Here is a 25,417-nt window from a genome sequence, read left to right as displayed (position 1 = left end):
AAAGTCAACATTTTATTTCAAAGCGAATATCTCCGCTTCTTTATGGGATATATCAAAAGCAAAACCTGCTAATGCTACAGGGACGTACGCAGTATTTCATTTCGGTGGGCCCAACTTGACCAAAAATCATGAAAATTAAAAATGTTGTGTATCGTTACATAAAGCTTTTTTAAATGTTTTTTAGTTGATTTTATGTATATGCAATATTGCCACAAAGTACATACATTCAATAGAGAGAGATCACAATATTTAATAAACAAGATTGAAATTTGGAATATTTGTCCTTCGATTTATAGAATTGAAAATGAACCGCATCAGACAACGTTCGGTATAGTCCCCACTTTAAACACTTTTACCAAATTCTCCAACAGAATTGAAGCAATAACTAAAAAATATTTCAAATGAATATTACCCATATAGATTTACGTTTTGGTGTATCCCAGATTTTTCACCCACATTAGCTCTAATTTGGCATTTTGAGTTCTAAATCCCGCAGAGAATAGCTTGCGAAAGATTTTCTATAATTCGAGGCAATTAGCATACTTTTTAAGAATATCGTAAGTAATATGGATTTTGGAAATCCTTTTGGTGGGAGAACCTCCAAGCAAAATGTGGTGAAAATAGATCCACGTTCGAATACAGGGATTTCATTCAAGAATATGTCGAATATAGATATATAGTGCTTCGAGGATATAAAGAGTTCGGTCCGAAAATAACGCATTTTCTTCTTTAGGTAAGTAACCAGTAACCATTAAAAAGCTTTGTATTATTGTAAGAAAATAATTTTCTATAATGATATAAAAACACCAAAACTTTACTATTTTAGCAGAAGCGAGAGTCCGTAAAAGCAAACTAAAAATTCATAAAATTACATTAAAAAAGAAAACATTTTTATCAGGAGCCGTCGATGCAATCTAAGACTCATATACCCCGAATCCAACTCGCAGTACTTTTTGAGAGTCCTGAAAAATAGGTGAAGTCGAAAAACTCCATCTGATACCTCAATGGTTGTTGTTCCCGCTTATTTCTATCTTAATTGTACGACTAGATGTTTATGGACTCGATGGCATTAAAAACTTTCCAAAGACCAATCACTTCTGCGGCACAGCAGAGGCAAACTTATGAAAATTCATAACTTTTGTTTTCTGGAAAACAGTTAAAATAGTGACAGCCGTGTTTGCCGACAGAGATATACCCTCAGCCTGTGTGATTGTAATTGTACGACTAGATGTTTATGGACTCGATGGCATTAAAAACTTTCCAAAGACCAATCACTTCTGCGGCACAGCAGAGGCAAACTTATGAAAATTCATAACTTTTGTTTTCTGGAAAACAGTTAAAATAGTGACAGCCGTGTTTGCCGACAGAGATATACCCTCAGCCTGTGTGAGCTGAGACTTTTATATCAAATCGAATACAGGCTACAGCCAAATTTTTTTCTATAAATTGTATAGCCAGGAAGTTTCAGATAATATTGATAATATTTGGGGTATACAATTTCACGATTGTTGGCGTTGCGGGTAAATGCGTATGTTGTGCTCAAAAATTTGACTTAATGAAAGCGCAAATGTTTTGCACTTTTGTACAGAAGATACCTGAAAGAATCTACTGGTATAGTCCATTTTGGAAGTGGTCTTAATTTTGAAAGTCATTCCTTTTATGGTCAATTTAGTTGGTCGCCGTAAGATTTAGAGTTTTTGGACCAATCCTGACATAACCATGGACTTACCCACGAAAAATATAATATCGCTCTAAACAAGACCGCAAGGAGTACCATTGTTCAAAATGTGCAATGACTCCTCGAATAGGCCTTAAACTACACTTATGTTAAACTTTTGTGAGGGATGTATCCGAAGATGTTGTCCCACATATACTCCCTCTTTGTACTTGATATATGTATGTTAGGAAGTAATTTTAGGATGTTCAAAGTTTCGGTCAAATCGGATAATAGAAATTTTGTGTTGGAGGTACCTGAAGGAGTGAATCGATATAATCCATATTCGAACCTAATCTATGTCTCGAAAAAATCGCTTTGGACTTTCGAGAGTTATTGTGCTCAAGATTTTAGGAAAACATTTTGAAGTGGAACCAAAAATTTGGACCAAATCTGTTGATCTGTTCGAGAGTTATAATACGCTCGAGCCAGACAGACGGATGAACTGGAGTAAATCGACTCCAAATTGTTTGACGCGGTTTTCATCAAAACATTATTTCGTTGAGGTACATTTTTATCGTTAGCCTAACGGCTGAGGGTACAATATCACGACGCTCTTGAACCACCTTTAAATGAAAGGAACTTACGACTGGGAATTTCTGCGGATTCAGCAATGTTTATAGATGAGAAAAATCCAAAAATAAGAAATAATCGCTGGAGGGATTTTAAATAAATCACGGTCAAAGTTTTAAGGTTTACTTTAGGTTTTCGCGATTTTGCTTGGAAACCGCAAGTCTTATCGAAATGAGGCTAAAGAAAATGTTGTAGCTGTGAAAATCTGTTTGATTTGTTCCTTGGCTGTACCATTTTTGTGATATAGAAGTTCAGGTCACATTTTTATGTTTTTATACCCTCAGCCTTTAGGCTAAAGAGGGTATTTACACTTTGATACGACCAAAAATGTGCCTCATCGAAATAATGGTTTTAGACCCCAAGTATGTTTGTACGATATCCATTTCAGACAATTTTGAGTCGATCTAGCAATGTCCGTCCGTCTGTCTGTCTGGCTGGCTGGTGCGCACGACAACTCTCGAGCGGATCAATCGATTCGGTTCAAATTTTGGGTATCAAAATATTTTGTCCAGATTTGATTTAAGTTCGAAGATGGGACATATCGGTCCACTCCTTCAGGTACCTCCCCCACAAAAGTTCAAAATTGTTCGGAAAATTTGTCCGCACCATAACTCTTGAAGGGAGTAACCGATTTGGTCCATACTTTGTATATCGTAAACATTCTACAAGAGGAAGATGAGGTTCTAATATGGCCTCATTCGGCCCACTCCTTCGAGTACCTCCCACACAAAATTTCGGAAAAGTTCAGTTTAGGGCCATCTCTCGAATCACTATGATTTTTGTTTTAGCAACTTGTATTCACTGCCCTCCATACGACGGTACAAGTTTCATTAGGGGCAAATCCATACATCCTGAGAAAATAGCCTGAAAGTTGTAAAAAACCCCTATGACACCGTGTGAGGTGGTTGGAGCGCAAAATAACTCTAGAAAGGATCTGCCGATTCGGTCCAAAATTTGGCCTTAGTAATATTTTGTCCAAAAATAGTCTAAGTTTGAAGATAAGCCATATAGGTCCACTCTTTCATGTACCTCCCCCACAAAAGTTCAAAAATGTTCGAACAATTTTTTCATACGGTAACTCTTAAAGGGAGTGGCCGAATTGGTACCAGGGACGTACGCAGGGGGGGGGGGGGCACTGGGGGCCCGTGCCCCCCCGAAATGGTTTGGTCGACTAAAATTTTTTGAGCTACTTATCAAATTATTACCATTTATGCTATAAAATATATTTTGTTTTTAAAATTTCAAATGATAACTGATATTGTTCTGAAGATTCTGTACTGAAAATGTACTTTGTCATCAAGTTTTCTAAGAAATATTTAAATTTTTTTGTTTGAATACTCTTTTTAGAGAAAGTTCCATTGAAACTGGAACTGCCATGCCAGTGTTTTGGAGTTCTGTAATAAATATAAAGGTCTTGAGGTTTTTAACTTATTTTGTATTCAAAATATTTACAAATTCAGTATTGTGCGGATTAGAAGTACATAAAATGAAATGTCTATTGGACAATATATACGACATATCAAGGGTTTTCCGTGGAGTATATCTCGAAAAGCAGTTAGAAAATTGTTTTACTGCCTTAATAAAAATGTTGTATTCCTATTTTATATAAACTTGTTGCTAAACAGTGGGATAAAATAATGGAGAAAAATGTATTGTTGTGCATAATAAAGTGATAATATCTGCTATAAATAGCGTGCCCATCTGAATTTTTTGTCCTATCAGTAGCTGAAAACTACAGTAAACGAAATTAATGCTCAAACTTTCGTTATATGGTATTGTATTAAAATCTGCTGTTATTTTATATTGTATATTACGGTGCTCTTGAACCAACTTTAAATGAAAGAAGAAAATCAAAAAACAAAAAATTGCATTTTTAGGGTTTTTTTGGTTTTGACGGTTTTGCTGGGAAACCACATGCCCTATCAAAATGGAACTAAAGAAAATGTTATAGCAGTGAAAATTCTCTACAATATTGTTCTTATATGATATTTTCGTAGGTTTTACCATTTCTCAGATATAGAAGTTCAAATTTAAACACTTCACTGACTGTATCGTCTCCTTATAAAACAATGTCAGGACTACAATTTCCCAACTTAAGCTTATATGTATATCTCAAAAATGGCACAACCGAGTAAAAAAGTTACGAATCCCCATCTTGTAAAGAATTTTCACAGCTATACGATTTTCTGTAGTCCCATTTCGACAAGACTTACTGTTTTGAAGCAAATCGTGAAAACCTAACAAAAAACCCTAAAAATGTGACCTGAACTTCTACATCTCAAAAATGGTGAAACCTAGGAACAAATCAAACAAATTTTCAAAGTTACAACATTTTCTTTAGCCCCATTTCGATAGGAGTTGTGGTTTCCCAGCAAAATCGCGAAAACCTAAAATAAACCTAAAAATGTGAACTTATTTAAAATTCCCTCCATCGATTTTTTCTTGTTTTGGGATTTTTCTCATCTATGAACATTGCTGTTTCAGAATCCACAAAAACTTCCCAGTTGTAAGCTCCATTCATTTAACGTTGGTTCAAGAGCACCGTGATATTGAACCCGCAACCATTAGGCTAACGATAAAAATGAACCTCATCGAAATTATGTTCTTAGACTAATCATATGTTTGGACGAAACACGCGTCAAACAATTTGGAGCCGATTTATCCCAGTTTGTCCGTCTGTCTGGCTCGTGCCCATTATAACTCTCGAACAGATTAACAGATTTGGTCCAAATTTTGGATCTCGCAATATTTTGTCCAACTTCCTTTGGACATCAGACTTCAAAATGTTTCCCTAAAATCTTGAGCAAAGTCCAATCCGATTTTTTCGAGACCTAGAGTAGGTTCGAATGTGGATTATATCGATTTACTCCTTCAGATACCTCCAACACAAAATTTCAATTATCCGATTTGACCGAAACTTCCTAAAATAACGTACATATTAAATTCTGAAACTTCTTCGCTATACAATTCATAGAAAAAATTAGCTATCTTGCCCATATTCGATCTGTCTATATATAAAAGTCTCAACTCACACAGGCTGTAGGCAAACCCGATTGTTACTTTTTACTTGTTTTACAGAAATGAAAAGTTATGAATTTTCATAAGTTTGTCTCCGCTGTACCGACAGATGTGATTGGTCGTTGGAAAGTTTTTAAGGTCATCGAGTCCATAAACATCTAGTCGTACAATTAAGATAGAAATGGAAAAATGGATGGAGTTTTTCGTCTTAAGCTATTTTTTCAGGATTTAGCCGTTGCCGATCTTTTTTGAGAGATATTTTTTCCATGTGTTTGCGTATTCTCAAACAGTACTGCGAGTGGGATTCGGAGTCTATGAGTCGTAGATTGCATAGCCCGGCTCCTGATATTTTTTTCTTTTATTAATGTAATTTTCTGAATTATTAGTTGGCTTTCACGGACTCTATCACTTCTGGTAAAATAGTAAAGTTTTGGTGTTTTTATGCACTTAAAGAATATTATTTTCTTACAGTAATACAAAACTTTTTTAATGGCACTGAAGTTAGTGTGTGATAAAGAAGAAACGGCGTTATGTTCAGATCGAACTGTTTATATCCTCCAAAAAATGTATATATCTATTCGACATATTCGCGAATGCAATCCCTGCGTTCGAACGTGGATCTATTTTCACCACTTTTTGCATGGAAATTCTCCCAACAAAATGATTTCCAAAATCCATATTACTGACGATATTTTTAAAAACTATGCCAATAGCCTCGAATATAGAAAATGCTTCGAACGCTATTCGCTGCGGGATTTAGAACCCAAAATGTCAAATAAGAGCTAATGTGGTTGAAAATTCTGGGATACACCAAAACGTACATCTATATGGGTAATATTAATTTGAAAGATTTTTTAGTTATTGCTTCAGTTCTGTTGGAGAATTTGGTTAAATCTTTTGTGAGGAAACTATGCCGAACGTGGTCTGATATGGTTCATCCAAGGACTAATATATTATAATCAGTTCCAAATTTCAATCTTGTATCTAAAATATTGTGATCTCTCTCTTTTGAATGTATATACTTTGTGGAAATATTGAATATACATAAAATCAATTAAAACCCCTTTAAAATAGCTTTACGTAACGAAACACAACATTTTTAATTTTCATGATTTTTGGTCAAGTTGGGCCCCCCCCGAAATGAAATCCTGCGTACGTCCCTGATTGGTACATACTATACACATCCTAATATATCTACTAGATATAGATCAGGTTAAAATATGGACTATATTTGTCCAATCCATCCGGTACCTCCCACACAAAATTTCGGATAAGTTCACTTTAAGACCTGCTATCGAATCACTTTGATTTTTGTTGAAGCAACTTGCATTCGATGCCTCAATTACGATGGTAAACGTTTTTTCAGGGGCAAGTCCATACTTCTTGAGTAAACATCCCGAAGTGTGCAAAAACACCATATGGCACCATATGTAGTGGCTGAAGATCCACTTCCATAATGGTCAATGTAGATCCATTCCTTTTAGTATCTCCTCCGCAAGACTTTTGATCCCTTATGCTAATGAACATTTTTGTCGGTTCAAATTCCCAAAATTTATAAAAACCCCTAAATACATACATACGTTTTTTGGCAAAAAATTGTTTCAATATATACAGGCTGAGGGTATAGCTCTGTCGGCAAAGCCGACTGATACTTTTTTACTTGTTTGTTAGGTTTTCGCGATTTGCATGAAAACGGTAAGTCTTATCGAAATGGGACTAGAGAAAATCTTATAGCTGCGAAAATTCTCTACAAGATTGGCTTTCGTAATTTTTCCTAGGTTGTACCATTTTTGAGATATATAAATTTAAGATAGGAAATTGCAGTCATGACAATGTTTTATAAGGAGACGATACAGTCAGTAAATTGAAACCTACGAAAATATCATAAAGGTCAACCTTGTAATGATACAAATGCTACAACATTTTCTTTATTTCCATTTTGATATGGCTTGCGGTTTCCCAGCAGAATCATCAAAACCTGAAAAACACCAAAAATTTGAACTTTGACCGCGATTTATTTAAAAAGCGCTGCGGCGACTTTTTTGTTTTTTGATTTTTCTCATCCTGGCCCTCCCCTGCGTACGTCCCTGTGAATGTAGAAAATAGCACCTTCGCAACGATGTAACGTAGGTGGTCGTATGTGGTCAAACAACGAAAATATCGCAATAGCCACTAATAGAACCCAACTTTTCATTTTTGCGATTTTAATAATAATGACGAATATGACAGCTTTGGTTGAGGACCTTCCAAAAACAAAGTCTGACTATGAAAGTAGAATATCACATCTTTAAAATCATGCAAACGTTTTATTTCAAAGCGAATATCTCTCTTCTGGAAGAGGTATATCGAAAGCAAAACCTGGCATGGGAAGTAGAAAATATCACCTTTGCAATGATGTGAAGTAGGTGGTCAAACAACAGAAATATCGCAATAGCCGGTAATGCATCTCTTTTTTAATTTTTGGAGCAATCACACTTCAGTTCGGAATTTTGATCGGATCCTCACGAAATGTTGGGGGTTGATGGGGGTCTCACAGAGAAAGAAGCATATTCTCCATTTTTTTTGAGTTGTACTGACGATGCACTTATATGCGTTTCAACAAAATTGGCTTGTATTACACTATGCAACACTGAAAATGCAAACAACTTCTAGTATGCATTTTTGAAAGTACATATTTAGACTACACAAACCCTAGTAGGGTTTTGTCCTGTCAGATCCAGTTCGGATTTTATGGCCTCATCTAAACCGGGCTAAATCTACACTTTTTTGCATTTATCAGACCTTTGTCGCAGAAACGAATAGGAATTTGGCCTTGCTGTCTTTAGCAATATTGTAGCCCTAAACTAGTAGAACTTATCTTTTGAAAAACAAACATAAGAAAAACTCCATCTGGGCATCAAAATCAATAAAATATAGAAAATTTTATATAATTGCTGAAATTCTGGTCATTATCGGCTAAACTATTGGTAGTTGAACCAAGTAACATTTTGCAACAATCTTCTAAATAAAGTTCTCAATAATTCTTTATCAAAATTTACCTGATTTTTATGTTTATCTAAATTTACCTGATTTTTGCTAATTTTATTTTATTAATTTTAAGTTAAGACAATAATGTAAAAATATAAAAAATAAAAAAATTATTTTCATTAATTTACTCTTCGCAATCGCAGTTTTAATGAAAGAAACTGAGGTGGATACTTTTGACTGTGACCCCCTGTATGAAGATGGTCCACAGAAAGATGAGGAGGCATCTTGTTGCTGTTCTCAGAACGGCATTGTGGCAGATTTGATTATTTTCCATCGCGTTGCACTTATGTATATTAGCAGACCATACTGGCGCCTCATAGCTTACCACAGACCGACCTATCGCTTTATATGTGAAAAAGGCTTTTTTTATCAGCTTGTCGCAGATAGCTGTGGCATTCGCGAACGACATGAATATGCTGTCGAATATGACTCCTAAAATGTTGGGGTAGTTTGTGGTCGGAATTCCGCTACCATTAACTATGACATTCAACTCTGTTCTCTGTTGTGGTCGTAGATTTATTGGCGGATATTTGCATATTCCTCGCTTGGAAAAGGTAAGGTACGATCAGTCAAATAGGAGTTCAGCCTTTCATAAATGACATCAGGAACGGTATCTGACGCCGAGATAAGTAACGATTTCAATGCCGTCTGGAGTGGGAGGACTACAGGAGAGGAAGAGGTTAAACAGTTCCAGAGATGTCACCTCACCTTTGGAAACTTTCTGTTTCACACTAAGGGGTTTGGTCTTCTTCTTCCTGAATTCGGCGTACGACTGCGTACACACACACATAACGTACGTTTTAAACTTTGCCAGAGGGTTGTCTGCTCAATGTCCTCAAACAGTGTAGATTGATAATATATGTGGAGATGGCGCTGTTGTCGTGCTGTGCTGCTTACAGGATCCATGCTGATGAGCGGCAACTGAAAAGCTATTTCTGATGCTGGATTTAATCCTCAAGGATCTTTGTTACGGGCGACAAAAGCAAAATTGATGTGTACGATTCACCGTTGTTAGCATCCTTGCCTGACTTCAGAACCGGGACCACTCTGCCCCTTTTCCAGACTTCGGGAACGATGTGTTTATCTAGCGACAGCTTGAAAACTGTAGTGCGATACACGACTCCCGGTGCATCCAACTGTTTCAGCATTACCATGGAGATTTCATAAGGGCCAACGTTTCGGATGATTTAGCGTTCCTGATGACATTCGGAACATCATCTAATGTAAATTGTGGTCGTTTATCATCAACAGGAAGAGATTTAATGCGACGTAGTACTCTTCTCTTCACCCTGTCACTCGGGTCAGTCAGCGTAACGTCGCTAAATGTGACTGAGTTCCTATCTTTCTTCTTTCTAGGGTTCGAGAGTGACTTAACCGTTGCCCACCATTTATTATTCTGGCTCCAATATTGCAACTATTCAGATGATTTAACCACTTGTTCCGCATATGCTTAGCGACCAACCTGTTAACTTTCAGCTCCCTGACTCTGCTTTCACCTAGGTTGGCGCTCGATAACTCTTGAAGGAAGTAACGCATTTGGTCGATACCTTGCAAATCGCTAAATTCCTACCAGACTTATATGAGGTTCCCATACGGACTCAATCGGTCCACACAAAATTTCGGAAAAGTCCATTTTAGGACCTGCTCTCGAATCGCTTTGATATTTGTTGTAGCAACTTGTATTCACTGTCCCCCATACGACGGTACAAGTTTCATCAGTGACAAGTCCATACTTCCTGAGAAAATAGCCTTAAAGATACAAAAAAAAAAAAAAAACACTATGACACCGTGTTTAGTGGTTGGAGCGCAAGATAACTCTCGAACGGATCTACCGATTCGGTCCAAAAATGTGGCCTTCGTAATATTTCGTGCAAACTTAGTGTAAGTTCGAAGATAAACCATATCGGTCCACCCCTTCAAGTTCAAAAAAATTCGGAAAAAATTGTGCGCACGATAACTCTGGATGGGAGTGACCGATTTGGTCCATACTTTACACATCCTAATATATTTACCAGATATAGATCAGGTTCGAATATGGACTATGTTCAATCCTTCGGGTACCTCCAACACACAATTTTGGATAAATTCACTTTAAGACCTGCTACCCAATCATTTTGATTTTTGTTGAAGCATCTTGCATTCTCTGTCTCAATTACGGCAGTTAAAGTTTTTTTAGGGCAAGTCCATACTTCTTGAGAAAACAGCCCGAAAGGAGTAAAAACCCCCTATGACACCATATGTATATATGATAAGCGCAATATCTCACAAACGCAGCAACCGATTTGGTCAAAATTTTCGATTTCGAAATATATATTGTCCAAGCTTAGTTTATGTTCGAATGTGGGCCCTAAAGGTCCAATACTTGGTGTACCAGCCATACAAATGTTCAACATATTTGTGTAGTTAATGGTCTGTTCGAGGATCATTTCGAATTTTTTACCGAAGGTTTTCCTCGTGGCACGATATTATGCTTTTCGTAGGCTAGTATGGTACAAAAGCCCTATCTATCGATATCCCCAAATGTTTGAGCTTTAATTCATATTTCTGTCGGTTCATACGCCCATACATTTTTTTTTTTTAGAAAAAAACACAGGCTGAGGGTATATCTCTGTCGGCAAAACCGACTGATACTTTTTTACTTGTTTTTAGACATTTTGTGCATATTTTATTCTCAAATAAGTAAGAATGTATCAGTCAGCTGTGTTGACGGAGATATACCCGCAACCACTGACCAAAAAAAAAACAAAACCAAACCATGATGCGAGAGGAGCTCTTAAACTTAACTTTTTCCGAATTTTGTGTGGGAAGTACCCAAAGGATTGGACCGATATATTTCATACTCCAACCTGATGCATGACTGGATGAAATAATACGATGTGCAAAGTCTGCACCAAACAGAAACTCCATGCGAGAATTATTTTGCGGATTTGCCATTTTGGTTGGTGCCGTCAGGGTTTCTTGGAGATTGTAAGCCATTATCTCAGGAAGTATGGACTTGCGCAAGAAAAAAAATTTACTGTCTTAAAGGGAGCCGCAAGGACAATCTACTGAAAAAATTCAAAACGATCCGAGAGGAGCTCTTAAACTTCACTTTATCTGAATTTTGTGTGGGAGGTACCGAAGGTGTGGACCGATATAGTCCTCGAATGTGGACACGATCTATATGTGGAAGAAATAATACGATGTGCAAAGATTGAACCAGAAAATGAACTTTTGTTGGGGAGGTATCCGAAGGAGTGGACCGATATGGCGCCCAACTTCGAATGTAAACTGTTTGAACAAAATATGATGATACTTAAAATTTGGTTCGAATCGGTTGATCCGTTTGAGAGTTATCGTGCGCATCAAACAGACGGACAGGCATGGCTAAATCGACTACAAATTGTTGTAACGCGATAAATGTCACGTACATTACAACAACACTAATGGTGTTCCCGTAGCATCGTGGCGGCAGTAAGACAGGCGCACATGCATACAACCACTGTCCATACGATCGTAGCAGCAGTGCATTCAACAACGCATCCATCTACTTCAGTCGTGCAGTAGAGTCATTTGCTCACTGTAAGGGAAGCGGATAATTCGCATTCACTTCATACAAACTAAGCCTTTAGTATTTCGGTTTTTGCTCTTGGGGTCAGCTTGCTACTGCTGGGATTTGTTATGCACCAATGTATTCTTGGTTGGCTTGTTGCGTTTGCAAATTTTGGACGGGACTACCCATTGTGGCTGCCCCTTAACAAATTGCACTCAATGAATTTTGTTTACTGTCCCACACAGAGACTTCGGTTTCCTGATCCACACAGACACTTCGGTTTTCTGTCTCACACGGAGATTTCGACTTTCCGTCCCCCACAGACACTTCGGCTTTCTGTCCCCCGCAGAGACTTCGGCTTTCTGTCCCACACGGAGACTTCGACTTTCCGTCCCCCACGGAAGCTTCGGCTTCCCCTCTCATACTGAAACTGCGGTATACTGTCCCTCACAGGACCTGGGTTCCCTGTTTCTAGTAATACTTAGTAGTATGTACGAGATCATAGCTGTAGTGCTAGCTAGTATTACAAACACCGTATCCACTCGTCGATAGCCGAGTTCCGGAAATCAACAATCAACACATGTTGATCACCACCGAATCGTATCCTTCGCCGTTTCGTGGTTCCCGATCACCACCGAATAAACACATAATACTACATAGTACTACAACAGCATTAGACGCCATATCCACACATATCAGTAGAGGACTGAACCAGAAAAGGCCGTGCGACCGAACAGTCATGGTGGCTCTTGACCTATCGAAGGCCTTCGATACCGTCAACCATGCCAATCTGTTCGAGGATATAGAGAAAACTAATCTCCAGTCATGTTTGAAACGTTGGGTAATCAACTATATGTGTGGACGCCAGTCGTTTGTAGAATTCAGAAACAAGAAGTCCAAAACCCATAGAGTGAAACAGGGAGTTCCCCAATGAGGGGTGATATCTCCGGAACTGTTTAACCTCTACCTTTCTGAAATTCCACACCCTCCAGACGGCATAGAGATCGTGATGTATGCGGATGATTGTACGATCTTGGCGTCGGGTCCTATCGTCGATGACACATGTGATAGGTTAAATGTCCACATAGCTGACCCAGTGCAGTTCTTCCAACTGAGGACTATGAAAATATCCGCCGCCAAATCCACAGCCACGCTGTTCACCACATGGACGGCTGAGATGAGGCTCCCACTGAACATATTGGTCGATGGTGCACTGATTCCGACCACTAACTACCCTAAAATACTGGGTGTAACGTTCGATAGCATGTTCAAGTCGTCCGCGCATGCCACAGCTATTTGCAATAAGATCAGAAGTAGCAACAAGGTTCTCATCTTCATGAGGAGGCGAAGGTTTTCCGGTGCGTCAGCACATAAGATGTTGTCGATGCAGTACTTGCTTGGGTGTTACCGCAGTGAGCATTCCTGTCACGTAATTCGTATTGGGCCAGAATTGACGCCACGATACCCAACATATGCCCAGCATGTGGATTGGGACCACACGATACTCTGCATTTATTCAACTGCCCAGCTGACTCCACTCACCTATCTCCTCATTCTTTATGGACGCAACCAGTCCAGGTTGCAGAATTCTTGAGTCTGGATACAGAGGAACTTGATAACTGAAATAAAACATGAACGAACATATATGCGTTGCTACAACAACAACATCACCACCGAATAGCAGCCTCAACCAAAGTTGTCGTTCCCGATCATCGTAGAGCCCATTCTACACTAACTATCGTTATCAACCAACTTCGTCATTTCCAATCTTCGTTCCGAATAACATCGGCCGAGTTGCCGAACATCAGCGAATTGTCGTCACACGACGCATAGAAGCGCTACAGTTCCCGATAACCTATAAATCATCAGCAATCATTTGAGTTGGTCGGCATCTTTCCTATCATCATTCTCACCTCTGAAGAAGGGTCAAAGTAATAATTTCGCATTTCAGTGAAGTAGAACTTACACGGTGCGACTTAATTAAATTTAAATGAAAGGTCCTTATACCTGGGAAGTTGTTGCGGTTTCTGAAACTACAATGTTCATAGATGAGAAAAATCAGAAAAACAAAAAATCGCCGTCAAAGTACACATTTTTAGGGCTTTTTTAGGTTTTCACGATTTTCCTTATAAACCGTAAGCCCTATCGAAATGGGATTAGAGAAAGTGTTGTAGCAGTGGAAATTCTCTACAAGATTGTTCTTTATGATGTTTTCGTAGGTATTACCATTTTTGAGATATAGAAGTTCAAATTTTGACAATTTACTGATTGTATCGTCTTGTTATAAAACTAGGTCATGACTGCAGTTTCCCAACTTAAACTTATATGTCTCAAAAACGGTACAACCTAGGAAACACTGCGAAAATCAATCTTATAGAGAATTTCAGCAGCTATAAGATTTTCTCTAGTCCCATTTCGATAAGACTTACCGTTTTCAAACAAATCGTGAAAACCTATCAAAAAACCTAAAAATGTGACCTGAACTGTTATATCTCAAAAATGGTAAGCCCTAGAAACAAATCATAACCGTCAATCCTCTGGAGAATTCTCACAGCTACAAAATTTTTTTTCTGCCCATTTCGATAGGACTTGCGGTTTCGAAGCAAAATCGCAAAAACCTAAAATAAATCTAAAAATGTGAAGTCTGACCGCGATTTATTTAAAAATCCCTCCAGCGATTTTTTCTTGTTTTTGAATTTTTCTCATCTATAAACATTGCTGTTTCAGAATCTGCGAAAACTTCCCAGGTGTAAGCGGTTTTCATTCAAAGTTAGTTAAGGTGCACCCTGCATGACATTGTTTTATGGGGGGCCATACAGTCAGTACATTGTCCCAATTTAAACTTCTATATCTCAAAAATGGTAAAACCTACGAAAATACCATTTGGGTCAATCTTGTAGAGAATTGTCATTGCTACAACATTTTCTTTAATTCCATTTCGATAGGTCTAGCGGTTTCCAAGCAAAATCGTGAAAACCTAAAAAAGCACTAAAAATGTGAACTTTTGCCGCGATTTATTTGAAAATCCCTCCGGCGATTTCTTGTTATTTTTTTTTTTTTTATTTTCCGCATCTATGAATATTGTAGTTTCAGAAACCGCAAAAACTTCCCAGGTGTAAGCACCTTTCATTTAAATTTAGTTAAGGCGCACCGTGCTTACTTGTATTTGTATCAATATACATCCGATTTAAACCCAAAAAAGGGAAAACACTGGTCTTTTATTTCGTAAGGTTTAGTGGGTCCTTGGACCTGGACACGACTGGAGCTACCCCAGCAGTCGAGGAAACCACGTTACATTGTCTGAAACGAATTTCGTCCAAACATACTTGGAGTCTAAAACCGTTGTTTCGATGAGGCACATTTTTGGTCGTATCAAAGTTAAAAGAAATTGATAGACCTCAGTTAGCATGTTCCACTTGTCTTAGGAATAAGTCTTGCGAACAGTTTAGTGCTTTCATAAATCAAGGAAACGATTTTTTCCATTTTACATATTTCAATACAACTCGTGGTGGAGACCAGGCCCGGCCGATTTTAACACAGTTCTTACTTGTTACTAATCGTTTTAAATTATTGACTAAACGAACACACCTATTGTTTATGCCCATCAAACAATAACAATAAACATATTGCCATAGTATTGCTGGCCCATTTGCTGGTCTTATCAGTCATGATTTAAAAAAGTGTGCGGTGGCCAAAAATAAATACAGTAGCGCAGCACTCACTGTCTGTTTTATTTGGTAGACTTCAAAATTTCTGCAACCAAACTTTTTCGGAATGCTAAGCTATTTTAAATTCGACTTACCACTGACAGAAGTTTCACGTTGTGCTTCTTCGTTAAGGGCTGGAGCTAAACATAATATTCGGATAAAAATCTGTGAAAACAAAAACACAATTAATGACAGTTTATGATACTCTACTAGAAAAAAGGTGGTTTTACCCTCAGGAGCATTGAAATGGCCAAGATCAAAAATATGTAATAGACTAAACTGAGAACCATTGTAGTAAACTTGGGGAAAGTAGTTAGAAGTGTTTATTTTATATGATTTTATTATTTATGTATTATAGTTTTTATTTATTTTCTTTCTTTTCCGGTAGTTTTTTTTGTATGTTTTCGTATTTCAAAACAAATGCTTCGAATTCGAAATAAAAATTGTAACTGGAATTGAGTGGTTGCTTGATTTGTTTGGGTTCTGGTGGCGATGATGTTTGTGTTCAAGTGCGTATAATCTTATCAAGAAGTAGTTTGTTGTTGTTATTGTTGCCGGTTTTTTTTCTGTCTAAAGTCCCCTTTTATCCCCGAGGATACTCTTCGCATTCACACATTGGCCCGATAGCCGCCGATTAATGAATAGCTAGAAAAAGAGGAATAAACAAAAAAACAGCCAATACTTACCGTTAACCAGATAACTAATTCAGTTAATATTGGAAGTGGTTAAAATATGATAAGCAACCCTCTTCAGCTGTTTCATCTATTAACTGACTGACAGTCATTCGAATACTTTGTTGTCAATACGAATGGATGGATGAACAAGTTATAGGCAATTATTTCCTCAAAACCGAACGGAAAAAATTATTGACGTTGTGCGTATTAAAATTGTCAACTATTATGTAGTGAGAGTTATTATTATTAGTTCCGGATACATATGTACATTTTATGCGGGTTATTCATATGTCACCAAATTTTTTTTATTTGAATTGATATAAAACATGTATGTATGGAAATTTTAATAACAAGATGTGGCTTGATGATTGACATAATAAAATCAAACTATTATAATTTTCGATATCAGATTCCTTGGAATCCTTGCATTTGAGTATCAGTTCAAAATATTCTACAAAATTATTTGTCATAAAATTTTACTATAGGTCCCCGAATACATCAAAACTCTAAATCGCACCTAAACGCCAGGAATCTGCCAAAAGTAACATCACGTTTTAGGGTTAATGTTGTACGTTGTCGGAGTTTATTAAGTTTTTTCCCACAAATAATTTTGTAGAATATTTTGAACTGATACGATCACATTTTAAAGGAGTTTTTAAACGTTTTTGAAAAAAAGGGACCAAAATGACCCCTTTAGTGACTTACATGAGTGTTAATTTTTTTCATAAAAAGATACCCCGCGTTTTTGTCAGTATTATTGCCAAGGACACTTTATACCTAAAATGCAAGGATTCCAAGGAATTTGATGTCGAATATTTCAAAACCTGTAGAAATGGGCTGAACTTGCCACGCCTATATAGGTTACTTACAACTCAGTGGGCGCCCGCAGTACACAGATGGGCGACCCTGCTCTAATGCCACGATAAGCATTTTGCTAATGCCAAATTATCTGACAAACCTATTACAACGACGCTACTTTTTGTGAAGATTTCTTCCATGTAAATCTTCAAAATAAGTGATGACTGATTGAACATTTGTGGATTGGGCACCTGAAGTAATGCTCCGACATTGTTTGTCTTGGAACCTAATCTATTTATACTTTCAGCCTTTAGACTAGAGAGGGTATATACAGTTTGATACGACCAAAAATGTGCCTCATCGAAATAACGGTTTTAGACCTCAAGTATGTTTGGACCAAATTATTTTCAGAGAATTGGAGTCGGTTTAGCCATGTCGGTCCGTCTGTCTATCTGCCTGGTGCGCACGATAACTCTCGATCGGATCAACCGATTCGAACCAAGTTTTGGATATCGTAATATTTGGTCCAAACTTAGTTTAAGTTCGAAGATGGGCCATATCGGTCCCCTCCTTCGGATACCTCCCCACAAAAGTTTAAAATTTTTCTGTAAAATGGTCCAAACTTTACACATCGTATCATTCCTTCCAGATATATGTTGGGTTCGAATATGGACTATATCGGTCCACTGCTTCGGGTACCTTCCACACAAAATTCGGATAAAGTGCAGTTTAAGGAGCTCTTAAACTCATTTATACGGGCAAAATGTGCCTAATCGAAATAATGGCTGTAGACCCCAAGTATGTGTGGACGAAATGTGTTTCAGATAATTTGGAGTCGATTTAGCAATGTCCGTCTGTCTGTCTGGCTAGCTGGTGCGCACGATAACTCTCGAACGTATGAACCGATTTGGTCAAAAATTTGGCTTTCGCAATATTTTGTCCAAACTTAGTTTAAGTTCGAAGATGGGTTATATCGGTCCACTCCTTCCGGTACCTCCCTCACAAAAGTTCGAAAATGTTCGGAAAATTTGTGCGTACAATAACTCTTGAAGGGAGTAACCGATTTGGTCCAAATTTTGCACACCGTGGAATTTTTACCAAACTTAGATGAGGTTCCAATATGGAATCAATCGGTTTACGCCTTCGGGTACCTCCCACACAAAATTTCGGAAAAGTTTAGTTTAGGACCTGCTCTCGAATCGTTTTCATTTTTGTTGTAGGATTTTGTAATCACGGCCCCCCATACGGCGGTACAAGTTTCATCAGGGGCAAAACCTTACTTCCTGAGAAAATAGCCTGAAAGGTTCAAAAAACCCCTATGACACCGTGTGTAGTGGTTGGAGCGCAAGTTAACTCTCGAACGGATCTGCCGATTCGATCCAAAATTTGGTCTTCATAATATTTTGTCCAAACTTAGTTTAAGTTTGAAGATAAGCCATATCAGTTCACTCCTTCAGGTACCTCCCCCACAAAAGTTAAAAAATGTTCGGAAAAATTGTGCTCACGATAACTCTTGAAGGGACGGACCGATTTGGTCCATACTTTAAGCATCCTAATATATCTACCTGATATAGATCAGATTTGAATATGGACTATATTTGCCCATTCCTTCGGGTACCTCGCACACAAAATTTCGGATAAGTACACTTTAAGACCTGCTCTTAACTAACTTTGATTTGTGTTGAAGCAACTTGCAATCGCTGTCTCAATTACAACGGTAAAAGTTTTTCAGTGGCAAGTCCATACTTCTTGGGAAAACAGTCCGAAAGTTGTAAAAAAACCCCCATGACACCATATGTAGTACTTGGAGAGCACAACAACTCTCGAACTATCGAGTTGGTCCAAAATTTGGCCTACTTCATATTTTGTCCAAACTTAGTTCAACTTCTAAAATGGCTTATATCGGTCCTCTCCTTAGGGTAACTCCCCCACAAAAGGTCAACATTTGTGTCTAATTGCAGTTTAGGGTCTGTTCGAAGATCCATTGGAAATTTATACAGGTAATGTACAGCCATATTATGTTTTCCGTGGACAAGTCCATGCTTCCTGGCATACTGGTCCAACAGGTGTACGACAACCCACTGAGATCACTAGGCGCGATATCTATCGAAAAGATATGACTCTCAAAATAAGATCCATTTCCGTAATGCACTATGTCGCTCCATTCCCTCCTCCGCAAAACTTTTGAGCTTTAATCCTAATCCACATTTTTGTCGGCAAGTTCAAATGTCGAAAAATTGCCACAAAATTCTAAAATAACCCTAAATACATTCGATCTGTCCGTAGATGAAAGTGCCAATTCACATAGGCTGAGGGTATATCTCTGTCGGCAAAGCCGTAAGTTGCTCTTGCGGCTCGCTTTAGGACGGTAAAATGTGTTTCTTGCGCAAGTCTATACTTTTGAAATATTGGCCTAAAAGCTCCAAGAAAGCACCAAACAAAATGGCAAATCCGCAGACTTTGAACATCGTATTATTTCATGCAGTCATGTATCAGGTTGGAATAAGGACTATATCGGAAAAATTAAGTTTAAGAGCTCCTCTCACAAACTCGTGATACGAAGTCAATATATTTTATATACGGCATATTGATTGTGTTTAGTTTGGCTTTGTAGTTTTTTTTGTGCTTAAGTCTGGAGTTATCCCCCATTGGCTTAACTTCACCTTTCTACACAGAGAGTAATGCTTACAAAACGCACTGACAGATCAGTGACTGAGGGTATATCTCCGTCAGTACATCTCACAGATACTTTCTTACTTGTTTCCGAAGTCATTTGTTTCGATAGTAATCGTGCAAACTAAACATTTTTGTTGGCAACATGGACAGACAACATGGAGAACTCATCCAGCCAAAGATGAACCGCCACAGTTCTCCAGTAGTGAAGTTGAGAAAGTCATTTGGAAAGTAAAAGCGTCCAATTCAATTGGCACAGACCGGATATACATGGTTATGTCGAAGCAACCAAGGCGCTCAATTTTTGGTAAACCACCCGTATAGTTCTGGAAGCTTGGAAAATGGGTGGGGTTGTCCCGCTACCAAAACCTGAGAAAGATGTTAGAAAGGTATAATCTTACAGTCTGATCTCTCTTCTCTCGCCACACTTCTTGAGGGTGTTTGTCAGAAGGTAAAATCACTTCTAACATAACCAGTCTGGGTAGAGTGGTACTATCACCTACCTCTGGAAATATTGAGTTTCCAGCGGACAAAAAATCGACTACGGGGATGTTCTCCTTAAACAAATCACAACTATCGAAATCGAAAAAGGAAATGAAAGTTGCGGTGCAGGGTAGAGCTGGCAAACCATCGATGGCAATATCGATATTATCGATACAAAATTTTTTACGCCAATATCGATGAATAGTTTTTTATATCGATACTATCGAACATTTTGACATATCAAATTGGTCAAATTTTTACGGAGGAAGGATTTACGCAAATCACGAACTTTATCATTACGAGTGGCCATCAAGTGGTCCAAGGCAATAGCGGCACCATCGAATTCAGTATCACGTCCAGTTGCACCGGTGGTGGGTGAGAAGACCTTCCACACATAGGTTTCGAAAATATTGGTGGCGATGAAGAGAGAAATGCCGGAACCCAAGCCGTAACCGTTTTGCAACAATTCAAAGTAACACAATCAAACCGGCTGCAAATAATTGAATGATGATCAACAAGCAAACACCAAAACCTATTCCAATTAATCACCATACATTGCATTAATGACATAAACAATTGCAGTCATGACATAAACACCTGAAATTTGTAGGTGTAGGATTACGCATTCATATTGCCCTAATAGAACTTTGCCTATCGATTTTCGGTATTTGAAGGTTGTGGACTCAATATTCCAACGAAATAGTTGAGCTGAAATTTGGTATTTAGTCCTTATTTGGGGTATAAAATCAAATGTAAACAAAACACGTTTGTCGCCTATTTTTAATTCTAAATTAATAGGGCAAAAAATTCCCGATAGTATCGATTTTATCGATAGTTTGAAACGGAAATATCGAAAAAATCGAATGGGGCTGATATCGATAGTTTGCCAGCTCTAGTGCAGGGCCTAAATAACCAGGTGCGGGTGGGGGACAATTCATCTGCCTGCTAATAACTTCTCGTCGTCATCAACAACAAACGTCTCCCGTAGCTGTTGGTGCCTTGGCATCTGTGGTCGAAGCTACTGCTACAAACACCCAATCTAAGAAAAAAGGTAGGAGGAGACAGTTAAGCTTAAGGAGAGTTTTAACTTGAACAAACCATCAGAGACTGGGAGCGACGCTGACTCCGAAACCGACAGCAACCGCAAAACAAACACCACCATTGTGGAAAACTCCAATAAAGAGGACGTCCACAAAATGGTAAAATAAGTAAGCGAAAGTAAGGACGACAGATGTTTAAAAAAGAACCAGGATCAAATGAACAGAGAACAGCGACATGCTCCAAAAGAGATCAATTACACTCAATTCAGTTCCTCGAAAGCTGCGAAGACGATAAGATCTCCTGAGAAACAAAACATCGCCAAACCAAGTTAGAAAAAAAAGAACTTCCCACCTTCAAATGCCCTGAGCAAACCAATTCAAAACCCACTTGAAGAAGACTGCCCAAAGAATTCTTTGACGAAGGGCGCAAAAGTGAACTCGGACATGAAGAGGGTTAGCGTGATCGCAGAATCTTCTAGAAGTACCAAGAATTCAGAAAAAAACCAGGACCTTTTAAAAGAGGAAAATCGCCGCGGAGAGCGGAGTCGCTGTCTTCTTACGCCAATGTAGCCAGAAAGAACTACAGAGACGAGCCGTACTATGCGGTGATCGACACCAATAGAGGGTCCGGCGACTACCCAAAGAGTCTGAAGAGGCCAATTCTAAGATGTGGACAGCTAAAGCAAACAGTAGCGAACTAAAGGGGGACCTCTTTTTATATCACTTGGATCCGCATGCGAACCTCTGCCGGGGTTCGAGGAGGTAATCAGCAGTTTATCTACCCATTTGGAAGGCGGCAAATTAAAGCTGTTGAGGAAGTATGAAATACCTTACCTGACCAAAGCAGGGGTATAAATCAAGGCGTATGGCTGCAAATTCGAGACGGAGCGCAAGGTCGAGGTAATTGGTAAACAAAATGAGACCATGGAAGTGGAGAGGTTGGCAATTTTCCAGAGGGAGTAGAAAGAGAATGACATACTCCTTGTATGGGACTTGGCGACCTCTTACTACTCAGTCTATCAAAGACAAAGGGCAAGGCATATTACATATGTAACACAGTCCCCTTTAAAATTTGAAGGAAAAGGAGCAGGAGGAGAGGAGGTTGATGTCCACAAGCCAGCCAAGCGGATAAACCATGTGCACAATAACTCTCGAAGGGTCTCAATTTTTAAGATAATTCATTTTGTACAGAAGTTTCTGTTACACTTAGGATATTTGGTATTGAAAATGGGCTATATCGGACCACGCTTTGATGTAGCCCCCGATACGATACCTTCCGATTTTCTGTAGTTTTTTGCCCCAATATCCCTCGGAAATGGTAAACATTTGGTATTTAGTCTTCATTGGGGGTATAAAACTTTCCACCTGAAATTGTTGGGTATAGGTCCTTGTCTTTATATATCCCCCATAGAAGGGGACCTGCCGATTTTCAGTATTTTGAAGTTTGTTGCCTCAATATACCACCGAAATGCCTGAAATTTGGTATTTAGTCTTTGTGTAAAACTATCAACCTGAAATTTTATTGGTATAGGTCCCCGTCTTTATATAGCCCTCATAGAAGGGTACCTCCCGATTTTCGGTATTTTCAAGTTTTTTGCCCCTATATCCCACTGAAATGCTAGAAATTTGGTATTAAGTCTTCATTGGTGGTATAAAACTTTCCACATGAAATTTTTTGGTATAGGTCCTCGTCTTTGTATAGCCCCCATAGAACGGTACCTCCCGATTATCGGTACTTTCAAGTTTTTAGCCCCAATATCCCAGCAAAATGGCTGAAATTTGGTATTTAGTGTTCGTTGGGGGAATTAAACTTTCCACAGGTCCACATCTTAGTATAGATCCCTTAGAACGGAACCTTACGATTATCGGTATTTTCAAGGTTTTTGCCCCAATATTCCACCGAAATGGCAAAAATTTGGTATTTAATCTTCATTGGGGGTATAAAACTTTCCACCTGAAATTTTTTGGAATAGGTCCTCGTCTTTATATAGCCCCCATAGAAGGGTACCTCCCGATTTTCCGTATTTTGAAGGGTGTGGCTGCAATATCTCACCGAAATAGTTGAAATTTTGAATTTAGTTTTCGTTAGTGGCATACAGCAGCTTTCCACCTAAAACTTTTTGGTATAGGTCCATATCTTCATATAGCCCCCATAGAACGGTAGCTCCCGATTTTCGGTATTTTGAAGTTTGTGGAGTCAATATCGCCACTGAAATTACTGACATTTGGTATTTAGTATTCAATGGGTGTGTAAACCTTTCCACCTGAATCTTGTAGGTATAGGCCCAGATCATCATACAGCCCCCATAGAACGGTACCTCCCGATTTTCGGTATTTTCAAAGTTTTTGCCCCAATATCCCACCGAAATGGCAGAAATTTGGTATTTAGTCTTAATTGGGGGTATAAAACTATCAACCTGAAATTTTCGGCATAAGTCAACCCACGCCTTCATATAGCCACACATAGATCGGTACCGGTATTTAGACTTCATTGGGGGTATAAAATTTCCACCTGAAATTTTTGGTATAGGTCCTCGTCTTTATGTAGCCCTCATAGAACGGTACCTCGCGATTTTCGGTATTTTGAAGGTTGTGGCCTCAATACACCACCGATGTGGCTGACACTTGGTATTTGGGCTTCGTTAGCGGTATAGAACTATCAACCTGAAATTTTCGGTTTAGGTCCAGATCTTCATATAGCCTTCATAGAACGGTACCTTCCTATTTTAGGTATTTTCAAGGTTTTAGGCTCAATATCCCACCGTAATGGCTGAGTCATTTACGCAAGGATTCAACAATAAATGTCAAGGAAAATGAAATATATTGATCTATAATAATTTCTTCTCCATTTGAACTTTGCTGCAAAATGTTGCTAACCAAACCCCAAGATTATTGACATCCGTTATTTAATTTGTTTCAATATTCGTTAACAGGAGTAATTCGTTGCGGTCTTTGTTTTAATTCATTGAATACAAATCCCACAAAAAAAAATGCTTTCATGACTCTGCAGTTGTTGATACATAAGTTTGAATCATTCAACGTGCTGGTCTTGCCAAGGTTATGATTTGCGTGAAATATTTACGGTTTAACGTTGGGGCAAGGTACCAAGCAACATAAGTACAAACAAATAGATATTTGGCTATGCGTACCATATTTAATTGAATCCAACAACTACTGCAACAACAACAAAAACAAATAATCCACATGCTGCTCCAAGCATCAGCATACCATTGCGGCAGTGAAGTGCGGCGGAGAACTTGAGATACAATGCAAGACTTGTGCCATTGTTTCTTTTTGTTTTCTTTGCATTTGAAATCGCCAGGGGTTTGGGATGAAAGATAAAAAAAAAAAACAAAACTAAAATGGGACAGACATTAGTTCGGACGTTGGTATTACGCTTTAATGTCTTTAACTGGTGTAATTCATTTACACATAGAGTCCGAAGTACTTGTTGTTGTTGTTGCTGCTTATTTTTTCCCTTGGGTAAGTACTTTAAATTTACTGGATTTGTTCACGGCTTGAAACATGGGAGGGAGGGTTTTTTCAACATTGCTACCCGCATGATAGCCACTTGTTTTAAGCGTTTTAGCCACACTCGATCGCAATGACCTTTCTATGACTTGGGGCATTTCCGAAAATAATGCGACTTTCGTTGTTTCTTCGTCTATGGTGGTAATTTGTTGTTATTACCCATTGTTGCCAAAGTTTATGAGCAAAAATGTTTGCCCTGTTTTTTTTTTCACGGAACCCCTCCTGCAGAAGTGCTTCCACATTTTGTTATTTTTTGGGCAAGGGAGATTTTTTGGTCTTAACATCTTGTCTATGACTTGGTCTATTTTATTGCCAAGTAATTTGAACATGTTTTATTTTATTGTTTTCTTGTTAATCTGGTTGTTATTGTTGTTGTTACTACTGTTTGCTGTTTGTCGTTGGGCAGAGTATGACGTAGCGTAACTTACAACAACGTTTGCAGATGTTTGTCCCCATAATTAGAGGAAATTAATTTGAACATTTTAGCGGTTTTATTAGATGTTATAAATTTTTTGACTGAAGGTCATCTCAAATTCAATGCGGAGAGGTGCTTTTTCGTTGTTCTTTTGGTGACGATGGGAAAACAAATTGAATTAAACAAATCTAAATGTAAATTGTGTACAAATGTACATATGTAATTAACAATT

The 25,417-nt window shown here is 38.3% G+C and overlaps 1 protein-coding gene across 1 annotated transcript in view; it reads right to left on the bottom strand.

Moving 5' to 3' along the window:
- Positions 1-16,022, bottom strand: part of LOC141405144 (uncharacterized) — a 136,414-nt gene extending 120,392 nt beyond the window's left edge. Inside the window, exons 1-2 of the mRNA XM_073989176.1 lie at positions 15,802-16,022; positions 15,667-15,736 (exon numbers count right to left, since the gene is read on the bottom strand). Of these exons, the coding sequence (XP_073845277.1) occupies positions 15,667-15,736; positions 15,802-15,861 (130 nt within the window). The 5' untranslated portion in view covers positions 15,862-16,022. The remainder of the gene's footprint in view (positions 1-15,666; positions 15,737-15,801) is intronic.
- Between the last annotated feature and the right edge of the window lie 9,395 nt (positions 16,023-25,417).

Source organism: Musca autumnalis, unplaced genomic scaffold (genome assembly GCF_047663935.1).
Source record: "Musca autumnalis isolate F117 unplaced genomic scaffold, ASM4766393v1 scaffold_5, whole genome shotgun sequence".
Classification (NCBI taxonomy): domain Eukaryota; kingdom Metazoa; phylum Arthropoda; class Insecta; order Diptera; family Muscidae; genus Musca; species Musca autumnalis.
Note: the sequence above shows the minus strand (reverse complement) of the source record. Positions and strands in the feature narration are given on the sequence as shown.